Here is a 12285-nt window from a genome sequence, read left to right as displayed (position 1 = left end):
GTGGACTCAGGTGGCCCTGGCCAGATGCACAGGCAAGACATGCAATGAGGCCCCAAAGTTATTGTGAGGGGTGAGAGAGCCAGGGCCCTGGACCAGACCATGCCACTGACTTAGGAGAGACCTGGACCTGCCTCCTATGCGGCACGTGTGTCCTGCAGAGAAGCTGCACAGATGAGCCAGAGGGGCCACCCTGGACATTCCCTGCTGCAAACACTTCCCCAAGCCAAGTGGCACACTACTCCTCTGCCAGCTCTTCGTCACTGCCAGCCAGTGAGGCAGAAGCCAAGGCACCCTTCCCAGCTGCTGTGATCTCATGCCCCATGAATCCACCAAAGAGTCCTCTCCTGAGAGGAGGGCTGAGGAGTCAGACCCGCACGCTGAGCCAGCGGTGACAGTACACTGACAGCAGCATGGGGCACCAGAAGACAGGCCTCGGCACCTGCCACAGGGTGCAGGGAACAGCTCAGCAAGACCGACTCTGAGTCAGGCCCACACTGTGCAGCTTCTCTGTGCAGCTTCTCCACCATGGTCAGCGTGTGACAGACCAAGCCGGACTGACTCATGCCCCACCAGACATAGGAAGCCCATGGGCATTCTGAAAGAGGAGGCTTCAGGGAAAGGCTGCCCCTCCTGCTGTCCCAGCTACAGGGGCCTAGGCCCTGCACTCTGGGGCAGGCCCATAGCCTCTTCTTTGTGCTCCAGATTGGAAAGAGGAATGCCACAGCTCCCTGCCCTTCCTGAGCCCTCCAGACGAAGCTGCCATGGTTCAGGGATTGTAGGGCCCAGGGGTCTATCCAGCCTAGAGCCCACGCTGCTGCCTTCTAGAGACATGGTCTCACTCTGTCGTCTGGAGTGCAGTGGCATGACCATAGGTCACTGCAGCCTCGAACTCCTGAGCTCAAGCAATCTTTCAGCCTCAGCCCTTCCAGTAGCTGGGACTACAGGCACGTACCACCACGCCTAAGTTCTTTCATTTTCTGTAGAGATGGGGTTTCCCTATGTTGCCCAGGCTGGCCTCAAGCAATCCTCCCATCTCATCATTCCAATAGCTGGGATTACAGGCAGTAACCACCATATGTGACTCTCAATCTAATTTTTATTAGCCATGGAAACTTTATTTACATGGCTGACCCAGAGTGAAAGGCCTAAAGCCCTCCTGCTCACCCATCCCTTGCAGGGCCCCATGGATCCTCTGGCCTTCCTATACGTCCACTGCCTTTTCGTTGCGTCTAAACCAACAAATCTACGCTGTATCATTTTCCCCTAAATCTTGCCCTACTTATTTCTGCTCCCGGTTCCCACAGCCTTCTGACATCTTTCTCCATGAAGTGGGTCAATGGGTAGAAACATACAGTTAGAAGAAATAAGTTCTAATGTTCAACAGCAGAGTAGGGTAACTATGGTCAGCAACAATGTATAGTATATTTCAAAGTAGCAAGAAGCATAAAATGTTCCCAACACACAGAAACCACAAATACTCAAGGTGATGGAGACCCCAAATGCCCTGACCTTATGATTACACATTCTTTTTTTTTTTTTGGACAGAGCTTCGCTCTGTTGCCCAGGCTGGAGTACAATGGCACAGTCTCGGCTCACTGCAACCTCTGCCTCCTGGGTTCAAGCGATTCTCCTAACTCAGCCTTCCTTGTAGCTGGGACTACAGGCATGTGCCACCATGCCCAGCTAATTTCTGTATTTTTAGTAGAGATGGGGTTTCACCGTGTTGGCTAGGCTGCTCTCGAACTCCTGACCTCAGGTGATCCACCCACCTCAGCCTCCCAAAGTGCTGGGATTACAGGCGTGAGCCACTGCGCTCAGCCTGATCATCACACATTCTATGCATGCAACAAAGACTCGGATCTACCCCATAAATATGCAAAATATGCATCAATCTTAAAAATTGCATATCGATGCATATTAGAGGTTCAGTGTGAAGTCCTCCCAGTCACTGAAAAGAGGTAAGACTAAAAATAGGTAAATAAAAGCTGTTTTCACATGTTTTGCTGCTTCTGAATTCAATCTGTCCTAGTATATTACTTTGGTGGAAATAAGCAGGAAGAATCTATACTCATACAGATATATAGCTAAGGAAGGAGTCGCTACTAACCTTTATAGATAATTATCAATTTTCTTTGAATCTACAGCAAAACTCCACAAGAAGTATCTAAGTTCTTAAAAGTTGCTATGTAAAATTTAAAAATTAGCCAGGTGTGGTGGTGTGCACCCGTAGTCCCAGCTACTTGGGAGGCTGAGGTGGGAGGGTTGTTTGAGTTCAGGAGGTCGAGGCTGCCGTGAGCCATGATGGTGCCACTGCACTCCAGCCTGGGCAACAAAGTAAGACCCTGCCTAAAAAAATAAAAATTTTAAAAAATTGCAAAGTGGGAGATAAAACCATTCTAACTATCCTTACTAAGCTACAGTGTTTCCTTTCTAAATCTGGCCCCCACCCCAAAGCAGCTGCCCTCCACACGCCCCTCCATGCACACTCTTCTACATGGAGAGCCCCTGCCACCTCCCTTCTCTCCAAGCCGCGTCCATGCCCCAAACTAAGAGAGAGCTCCTGTCTCTTCTCACAAACCCACAGTGACTCAATTACTGTCTTACAGCCCACGATAAAAAAGTTTGCCAGTGGTCTGAAGTCTAAGTGGCTTGTCCTGCTTCATTTCCACCTGATCCATGAGTGTTTCTTTCCCTCAGAGAGTTCAGATCGATGGGACAGGTGTGGCTGCACACCACAAAATTCAAATGCCTTCTGCCCAAGAGGTCGCTTCTGCTCACATTTCCCATGATTCTCTGCTTTGTCACGATTCTGTCCGCCTGCTCAGCTCTGCACACTCTAGAGGCAGGCCTTGGGCTTCCCATGGCACCACGCTCACAGTGCTTCATATGTGACAAAGGAATGCAGACAGAGCCGCACTGTGCCTAGCACCAGGCCAGGCAGGAGCAATGCCCTGGCAGAGCTCACAGCCTCACAGGCCATTTGAGTCGGCCCTGGGGCTTTGACAAGTGAGCTTTGCTCCACATCCTTGCTGAGGACTGAAAAAGCCCTAGGGTGGCAGGATGTGCCCCATGGTGTCCACCTCTCCTCACAATCTGCCCACCAGGAGGTCTTTTCAACCCAATGCTCAGTCACCTCCATCCCAGTGAAGATTCCTCACTTAGGAAGCAGAGCAGGCAGCAGGCGGCAAGAGTGCAAGCCAGAACAGGAGCAGGGGACTCACCGGCCTGGCGCCCCCCCATGGCATGGAAGCGCAGAGACACTGGATGGGGGAGCGTCATTCTTTCTTTCAAAATACTACATGTTCACAGAAGAGATGCACCATACCTGCTCATCCGTGCAAGCAAACATGTACTCCAAATACAAATCAAATGAGCTGGCATGACTTGCATTTGTGTCTCTCCCTCACATTAGGGACAGGAAGTGGGAGCTTCCAGAACAACGGATGAGCTGCAGTCACTCAAAGGGTGACCGTGGGTATTTCTGGCTGTGTGGCCTGACCTCTCCCATCTCGCAGGGGACATCCCAGGGTCACAGGAGATACTAGGGGCAGGGAACATCTTTTATTAAGTTTAAATCTCTGCACAGGCAGGATTCTGTTTGTTTCCACAGGGACTCTGTGATTAAGAGCGAGAGGATTAGGGAGGAGTTATGAGGAGAAACAGGATCCAATGGGAGATGAGCCAGATCTCAGCCCGAGAATGGCTCCTAGAAGCCTTAGAGTCACCTGGAGACATGGGATCGCACAAGGCTCTTGGGGAAAAGTAGGTACAAAACCATGCCAGTGCTCTGAGGAGCTGCCTCCAGATCTGGGCTGGAACGACAGTGTGGGGACTCCTGGGGCATCCGGGTCCTGGGAAGGCACCAGAAGGCGTGGACTCCCCAGCACTGCCAAGAACTCCCAGGAACTGGTCTGAAGCCTCAGGGATTCCTCTGAGTCCAAACCAGGATGAAGTTCACAGAAAAGGGGGATGAATTTGGCCAAAACTTCCAATAAGCCAGCATCCTTCACAAGCGCCTCTTAACAAGCCTCATCTGCTGGCCTCTGTCGGGCCCCATAGCAGCCTCCTTCTACCTCAGGGGACTCCAGGGCCAGCTGGTCAATCGCCTCCGAGTCATTCTGCAACTCCTCCAGCTCCTGCAGGGTCTTCTCCTTCAGCGTCTCCATCCTTCCCTGTGAACACAGCGACACCAAAGTAACGAACGGGCAGCCCAACAGGAAGGGACCCCCGAGCCTGTACATATGATTGATCAAAAACAAACCGGAGTTTTCCTGCGATAATACCACTCCACTGGGAGGCTCGAGGACGGGCAGAGATCTCTGAGAGCACGTTCCTGCGGCTCAGCCCACCCCCTCCCCAGGGAGACCAAGGAGCTGCCCCCTCCACCCTCTCCTGATAAACAGGATATGTGAAAGCACTTGCAGCCAGAAGCAAAACCACAATCCTCGGGTGCTAGATGGAGCTCCCCAAGGAGCAGAGGAAAAGGCAGGAGGAGAGGGCCAGGCAGCAGGGACGGAGACTAAGTCTGGCCCAAGGCTGCCTGCAAGCACTGATGCCATCATGTCCTCTGGTAGGTGTCTATTTCTGTCTGAACCAAAAATATACCAAGCTCCTCACATGGGGGCTTTGCTGGCTTCGACATCACCGGTTCAACTATGTCACTGCTTGTTACATTTAGTGCTCCAGAAACCTCAGGTTTCCCTCCAGAATTCCCCTCAACTGCAGCCCTCTCCATGTGTCACCAAAATGGACTGTCATATGCGCATCCTCATAGGAGCAGGAAAAAAAAAAATCAGCCAGTTGGCCTCGCAGGCAATCAGGAAGGAAGGAAATTGACTGACCTAAAGAGGACATCTGCTTTGACGGACAGCTGGTGTCAGCGGCCCTCTCCGTCACTCTGCCTAGAGGGTTATCGATTGTCTGTGTGGTAGATGGTTCACAGCCAGGCCTAGGAGGGAACCCCAGGGACTGAAGACAGGAAGCACAAATACACCCAGCACCTGCTTCCTTTCTGCTGACAGGGTCCTCCATTTTCATCTGGTATCTTTTCCAGAGGTGCATTCCATAGCTTTTTTTTTTTTTTTAGACATGGTCTTGCTCTGTTGCCTAGGCTGGAGAGCAATGGCACAAACAGGGCTCACTGCAGCCTTGATTTCCTGGGCTCAGATGATTCTCCCACCTCAACCTCCTGATAGCTGGCACTATAGGCGTGCGTTACCACCTCCAGCTAAGTTTTACATTTTTTGTAGAGACAGGGTCTCACTAGTTTGCCCAGGCTGGTCTCGAACTACTGGGCTCAAACAATTCTCCTGCCTTGGCCTCCCAAAGCGCTGGGATTACAGGTGTGCACCACCATGTCCGGCTCCATAGCTTTCACGTTGGTTTTTCTCATTACAAAGGTTATGTTAGTTTTCAAAAGATTCCAGCACCACAGAAATCTAGGGTCCTCCACAGCCCACCTGCACCAAGACTCAGCTAGGGTGAGCCAAGGCTGACAACCCAGCTGAGAAGGCGTTCTAGAATCAAAGACCAAGGTTACAGCTGTGTGGTCAGATGCAACCTTCTCCAGGTCTCAGTTTCCCCATTCGCAGCAGGAAGGGAATGACATCTCCTAGGGCCATCAGAAAGATAAAAGGAGGACTGAGAAACGACACATGTTCCCATGCACCAGGAAGTCCCAGTGCACTCCTCAGGGGACTCCCCACCCGCTCAAGGGTGCCCTGGTTTAAACAACAAATCATATGGCCACTGATAAAGAGCTACCCATACAGGGACGTGACCAGTGTTTGCTATGTCCTGAGGGTTAAAAGTGGCCCCAACCTCTAAGCAGGGATTGCCAAACTTCAGTGTGCACCTGAATGCCGGGAAAGCTCACTGAGGATACAGGTGGCCGGCCCCTCCCACAGAGCTCTGCATCAGTAGGTCAGGGCAGGGTCCAGAAATCCGGAATTCCTCCTGGAGAGACTGACACAGTTGGTCCAGGGCCAGATTTTGGGAAGATAACAGCTCCATGCCAGTCATATCAGAGTGGAGATCCCTGGTTTCTGAGCAAGGACAACGTCAGTTTTCCCTGTGCTGTTCTCCCCTAACAAGGAGAGGTAGCAGCAGCCAGCCATGTCATATGCAGACAGGGTATCAGAAAGGTTAGAGTCACAGCCAGCAAACGGCAGAGCCAAAATTCAAATCTGCATTCTGTCCACACATCACCTTACTGCTCCAAAACCCTTGGTCTAAAAGCCCCAGAGCCAGGTCGGACATGGTGGCTCACACCTGTAATCTGAACACTTTGGGAGATCAAGGTGCAAGGCTCATTTGTGGCCACAAGTTCAAGACCAGCCTAGGCAATATAGCATCTGATTGTAAAAATTGTAAAATGAAATAAAATAATTAAAATAAGTAAAAGCTGGGCCAGGCGCAGTGGCTTATGCCTGTAATCCCAGCACTTTGGGAGGCCGAGGTAGGCAGATCGCCTAAGGTCAGGAGTTCGCGACCAGCCTGGCCAACATGGTGAAACCCTGTCTCTACTAAAAATACAAAATTAGCCTGGCGTGGTGGCGCATGCCTAAATCCCAGTTACTCAGGAGGCTGAGGCAGGAGAATCACTTGAACCCGGGAGGCAGAGGTTACAGTGAGCGCAGATCATGCCACTGCACTCCAGCCTGGGCAACTGAGAGAGACTTGGTCTCAAAAAAAAAAGAAGAAGAAAAAAGAAGTAAAAGCTGGCACTGGAGCAGTGGAAGAGCAGCCTGCAGCTGGCCTGGGCTGGAGCAGAACTCTGGGAGGAACACTGGCAGCACACTCCAAATCCAAACCCAAATGAACTGGCCACAAACAGGAGATACCGAAACACATCAGGGGCGCAGGCTCCAGCCGGCCAGAGACAGCTCGAGTCCAGGCCCTGCCCCTCGCACAGGTGGAACCTCCCTGAGCCTTGAGTTCTTCACCAGTAAAATGAGACTCACAGCAGCACCTCCCTCACAGGGCAGGTACGAGGTTCAGTGGAATAGCACAGGCAAAGTGCTGGCTCGGTGCCAGGCCTGGAACAGGACTTGCCGGGCCACAGCAGCTGCACCCACACCGGCTCCACCCCAGGGGAGGCCCGCCACCAAGCATCTGCTCACTCTGCAGTCAGGGCACAGCACCACAGGTGCAGCCAAGTGGAGGACGGAAGCTCTGTCGCGGGCAGCTGGCCGACCACACACACACGTAGCACAGTCAGCACCACCATCTGTCCAGCAGGTTCAGGACTCAGTCTCATACTCGGAGGTCTCACGTGTGGGGAGGCCCCTAGAAGAGCTGAGATTCCCTGGGACAGGCACCAACTTCCCCGCCCAGCTGCTTACCATGGGAGGTGCCACCAGATGTTCGACAAGTATCACACTGAATAAGGTAACACAGCCTCCAACAACACAACACAAACTTTTTGGTCTCAGGAACCCTTTTCGCTCCCAATGTTATGGAGGACGCCAAAGAGTTTTGTTTATGTGGATTACAGCTATCGGTGTTTACCATGTTAGAAATTAAAAGTGGAAGAAAAGATTTTTGAAACCGGGTCTCGCTCTATCGCTCAGGCTAGAGTGCAATGGCGTGATCTCAGCTCACTTTGGCCTCACATCTCCCAGATTCAAGCAATCCTCCCACCTCAGCCTCCTGAGTAACTGGGACTAGCAGGCATGTGCCACCACACACCCAGCTAATTTATTTTTTTAATTTTTTGTAAAGATGGGGTCTCACTATTTGATCCAGGCTGGTCTCAAACTCCTGTACTGAAGTAATCCTCCTGCCTTGGCCTCCCAAAGTGCTGGGATAACAGGTGTGAGCCACCACACCCAGCCGAGAAATTTTTAAAACACAAGAATACACAAACAACACCTTCCATTAGCTTCCTGAATGACGACATGATCATGGGCCACGCAGCCTCTGAAAACTGCACTGTATACTCACGCAAGAAAAGAGGGTGATGAGAGAAAGTCATGTCTCAGAATGATGATGAAAACCACTGTAACCTCACGGATGGCCTGAAAGGGTTTTTGGAAACCTCCAGGAGTCCCCCTGAAACACACTTTGAGAGCCACTGCTCTAGAGGTTAACAGATGAGACTCTGGAGCCGAACTGCCTCAGTATGAACCCAGGTCTGCCACTTACTAGCTGTGCCATCGAACCTGTTTGTGCCTCAGTTTCTCAATCTGTAAAACAGAGCAGTGTGAGGAACATGATAAGCACCACTAAGCATTTGCTGCTATGAGGACACCGGCAACCGTCTTACACAGTGGGCGTCAATATCACCCCAACCTCACAGGGGAGGCTGACAGAGGTGACGTTACTTGCCCAAGGTCATGCAGTTTGGAATGGCAATGTCTTTACTGGTCCAGGAATTCTCAACATGTGCCTCTTTTTAGAGTCCTTGAGTCCTAAGTCCTCCTCCAGACCTAGAACTGCAGAATCTCCAGTATTCTTTTTTTTTTTTTTTTTTAACGGAGTCTTGTTCTGTCACCCAGGCTGGAGTGCAGTGGTGCAATCTCAGCTCACTGCAAACTCTACCTCCCAGGTTCAAGCGATTCTCCTGCCTTAGCCTCTTGAGTAGCTGGAATTACAGATGCCTGACACCAGCCTGGCTAATTTTTGTATTTTTAGTAGAGATAGGGGTTTCACCATGTTGGCCAGGCTGGTCTTGAACTCCTGACCTCAAGTGATCCACCTGCCTCAGTCTCCCAAAGTGCTGGGATTATACGTGTGAGCCACTGCGCCCAGCCAATTCTTAATTTTTTTTTTGAGACGGAATTTCACTCGTGTTGCCCAGGCTGGAGTACAACGGTGCAATCTTGGCTCACTGCAACCTCCACTTCCCGGGTTCAAGTGATTCTCCAACCTCAGCTTCCCCAGTAGCTGGGATTACAGGCATGTGCCACCACGCCCAGCTAATTTTGTATTTTTAGTAGAGATAGGGTTTCTCCATGTTGATCAGGCTGGTCTTGAACTCCCAACCTCAAGTGATCCACCTCCCTCAGCCTCCCAAACTGCTGGGATTACAGGCGTGAGCCACCGCGCCTGGCTGATTCTTAATTTTTAACGAAGTTTTCATTTTAACTAGGCTACCCGGGTCTGACGAGTTTGGCATCTATTATCTTATTTTCCCCTTTCCCCACCACTCTGGGGGAACTCAGGTGGATGCAACCCCAACTGACAGAGGAAAAGCAAAGACCCCAGGGGAGGAAGGGCCTTGTCACCCAGTCACAGCAGAGGCAGGAGGAGAACACAGGCAGTGCTGTTTCTACAGAGTGAGTCCCCACACAGGACCCCAAGGGCACTTCCTAAGACTTGGCTCTGTGTGGACACAGCGGGACAGGTGACACCCAGGTGCACAAGACAGGAGTCTTCATGCTGGGATTTAGGCTTCAGATTTGTAGTGATGTGACAATGCACGTTACAGAGGGAGGCAGCGTCACACACTGTCAAGACCAAGGGGCTGAACGTCACGGCCACGGCTCATGAGAAGAGTGCCCAAGCTCTGGCCAGCTCCGCGGGGGAGAGTCACGTGAAAACAGTGCCTGCCACAATGTCAGGCTTCTAACAGGCCAGGAGTCCCCCCTACACGGAGGCTGAGTCTGGGAAAGGGACTGGGGGCCTCCCCCAAGCTGGTACCTCCTCTGCTCGTGGGGCTCCCATTTCAGAAGGCACTGCCGGCATGTGCCAGACAAACATGTCCCAAACGAGGAGTGCTCAGAACCCTATTACCAACTTTGCCAAATAGCTGGAGGCCAGATGTTCTTTTTGGGACTCAATTTTCCTTATCTGTAAAATGGGCAAACAAACCCTTACATGGCTCTGTTCTTCTGAAATCAAAGCCCTCTGTACTATCACACTGGTCTTTAATTGAAACAATAAAGAGATCAAAGCCCTCTGTAAACTCCACATCCTCTCCAGTACGTAAAGCCGGCATGAGCCTAAGTGCTCCCTATTTCACAGATAAAATGAATTCCAGAAAGAAGCAGGAAGGATACTACCCCTGTGTGGGTGTTTCCATTTCACCAACATCTTTGCCCCACCTGCTCGGCCTATCAGAGGGCTGTGATGAGGATAAGGTGTTTAGCCATAAGGCCCGAGATCCAGAGATTAGGAGCCCACCCAAGCACGCTGATTATCCCGTCCCTCCCTGTTCTGCCTCCAGGTTGGGGAGGCCCACCTCGCCGCCCTCACACAGCATCTCAGGCTGGGCAGGCAAGTGCCACCTTGTGGGGTTTACTGCAGCATCACCCACCCCTGGAAATTACGGGTCCCTTTCTCTCACCAGTGCCACAGCCATCACCCGCTCCTCAGAGCCACCAGCGAGGCTGGAAGCAGCAAGGCACTTTCCCGAGTCCCTAATACAGAGGAGGAAGAACAGGAAACTCTTCTGCCCACATCCCACAGGGCTACCAACTAAGAAGATGCCCCTGAAGCCTGGCCATCCACTGCTGGCGGCGTCTGACTCCATCACCCAACGCGAGAGCAACTCCAAAATAACACTTCTCGGAGTGACTCCAGCCACCGTGGATGTCTCAAAGTAGAGAACTTGGGGGTTCCTAAGATATCCTTCGGGGACCCAGAGTCCTTGCGCTTTTGCTTCTGGAGGGTGTGACGAGTCCAACTACCTGGGCCCCTCGGTACCAGGGCCCTGGCCCAGAGCCCCTCCCACTGCCAAGATGCCCGGAAGGATGTGGCACTGCTCTGGTGACCTCCGGGGTTTGCTACGCAGGAGTGGGGAGTTGTTGAGGGTGAGAATAAACCAATCCCTTGAAGACAAAAATGTCTCGCTCATCTTCATCAACCCAAGCCCAGCAGACTGGCTCGCAGATAGCTCACAATAACGTTTGCTCAAAAAGTGATGGAGACAGGAAGGAGAGAACAAGTCAGTGAAGACACGGGGACACAGAACGGGGCCTTCTTCCCCTCACCCCCGCCTGCTCCCATTTCTCCACTCCCTGACTGAATCAATACTTATGAAGCAATTGCATTGCCAAGAACACTGGGAGACCCGCATCAAGGGAGGAAGGATAAATGGGGTAAGCAGGATGTGAGCAAATATTTGTGGGGTTCTTACTATGAGCCAGACACGGCATTCACAGGTAAGAGCTGATCCTAACTCTCAAGTAACTCAGTTTCATTTTAAAAAGCCAAAAATACTCACAATAATTTATCATGAATATAGGTGAGAGTGGCGTAACAGAGGCAGAGACCAATGGACTAAGGAGGAGAGACAGGCTGCTCTGTGGGCCTGGAAAGCTTGGCCACAGGGGTCTGCGCGTGCCAGCCCAGGTGGAGCCACTGCAGATCCAAGTGGCTGGCAGGGGAGAAGGAGGGAGGGCTGCGGGGCAGGCGGCTGCACAGCTTCACAGGTACAGCAGAAAACACCTTTTCTAGAGCGATATCATCAACTCGAAAGTGATCTGGCTGGGAGGGAACAAGGTGAGAAAGCTATGCGTGAACCAGTCTGTGTTCCCTGCACAGAGAAGAGGAATAGTGCCCCTGGTTCTTCACTAACAGCGCCTGAGAAGGAAGAACACTTGCTTTTGTTTTTTCCTTTTGCTTTTTAAAGTTGTCTCTCTGCAGTTCTCACCCCCACCAAAGGTCTCAAACCCAGTGGCCTGCAAGGGCCAGGCCGGCAACAGGAGGCCAAGCGCCAGGCAGGGAGTGTGTCTGGCTAGAAAGCTGCCCTGCTGATTCCAGGCCCCTCCTGCAACCTTGCCAGCTTTCCCAGACCCTTCCGCTCTCCAAAGGGAAGCCAGAAATCTACATCTAGGTGCATCTTCCCATTTTTAAATTTCAGCTCAAAGCTGTGAGAAACTCTGAGTAGGCCACCAAAACCCACTGGCTGCTGTGTGTGACCTGAATTGATGCCATATCCTCTATGGGAGACAAGTGCAAGGGTACAGATCACAGAAAAGGGAGTGGGGCAGAGGGGAGAGGTGACAAAGACATCCCACGGGAGTCCTGGAGCCCCACCGTTTGCCACAATGCACTGAAAGGAGGTTGGGGTGGGGACACAGGCTGAACGCGCTGGAGCTTTGCTATCAGAACCAAGGAAGCAGCATTTCTGGGTGCAGCCGGACCGGCCATCTGGCACCTGTTGCTTTGATCTCTGGTCTCAACTTCTTTCCATTACTTTTTATCTTGACTAAATCGATCCCACAGGTCTTGAGCACAGGGTACACGATCTGGTAAAAGATAGCGCAGGGCCGGTGCATCTACGCCAAAGGCAGGGCCATGTCCCCAGCAGGGGAGGCCACAGAACTTCCTAACAGACAT

The 12285-nt window shown here is 51.9% G+C and overlaps 1 protein-coding gene across 11 annotated transcripts in view; it reads right to left on the bottom strand.

Annotated features, from left to right (window-relative positions):
* The window catches only part of VPS37C (VPS37C subunit of ESCRT-I), a 30781-nt gene that overhangs the window by 4440 nt on the left and 14056 nt on the right, over window positions 1-12285 (bottom strand). For 7 of the 11 annotated variants that reach the window (XM_065528118.2, XM_065528125.2, XM_045371942.3 and 4 more), the window contains one exon: window positions 4074-4172. In XM_065528118.2, the coding sequence (XP_065384190.1) occupies window positions 4074-4172 (99 nt within the window). Of the gene's footprint in view, window positions 1-4073; window positions 4173-4841; window positions 4949-12285 lie in introns of all 11 variants that reach the window. The other 4 variants (XM_065528120.2, XM_045371943.3, XM_065528119.2 and 1 more) reach the window with 1 other exon arrangement.

This window comes from Macaca fascicularis, chromosome 14 (genome assembly GCF_037993035.2).
Source record: "Macaca fascicularis isolate 582-1 chromosome 14, T2T-MFA8v1.1".
Taxonomy (NCBI): domain Eukaryota; kingdom Metazoa; phylum Chordata; class Mammalia; order Primates; family Cercopithecidae; genus Macaca; species Macaca fascicularis.
The sequence above is the reverse complement of the archived record's forward strand: the minus strand, read 5'-3'. Positions and strand labels throughout refer to the sequence as shown.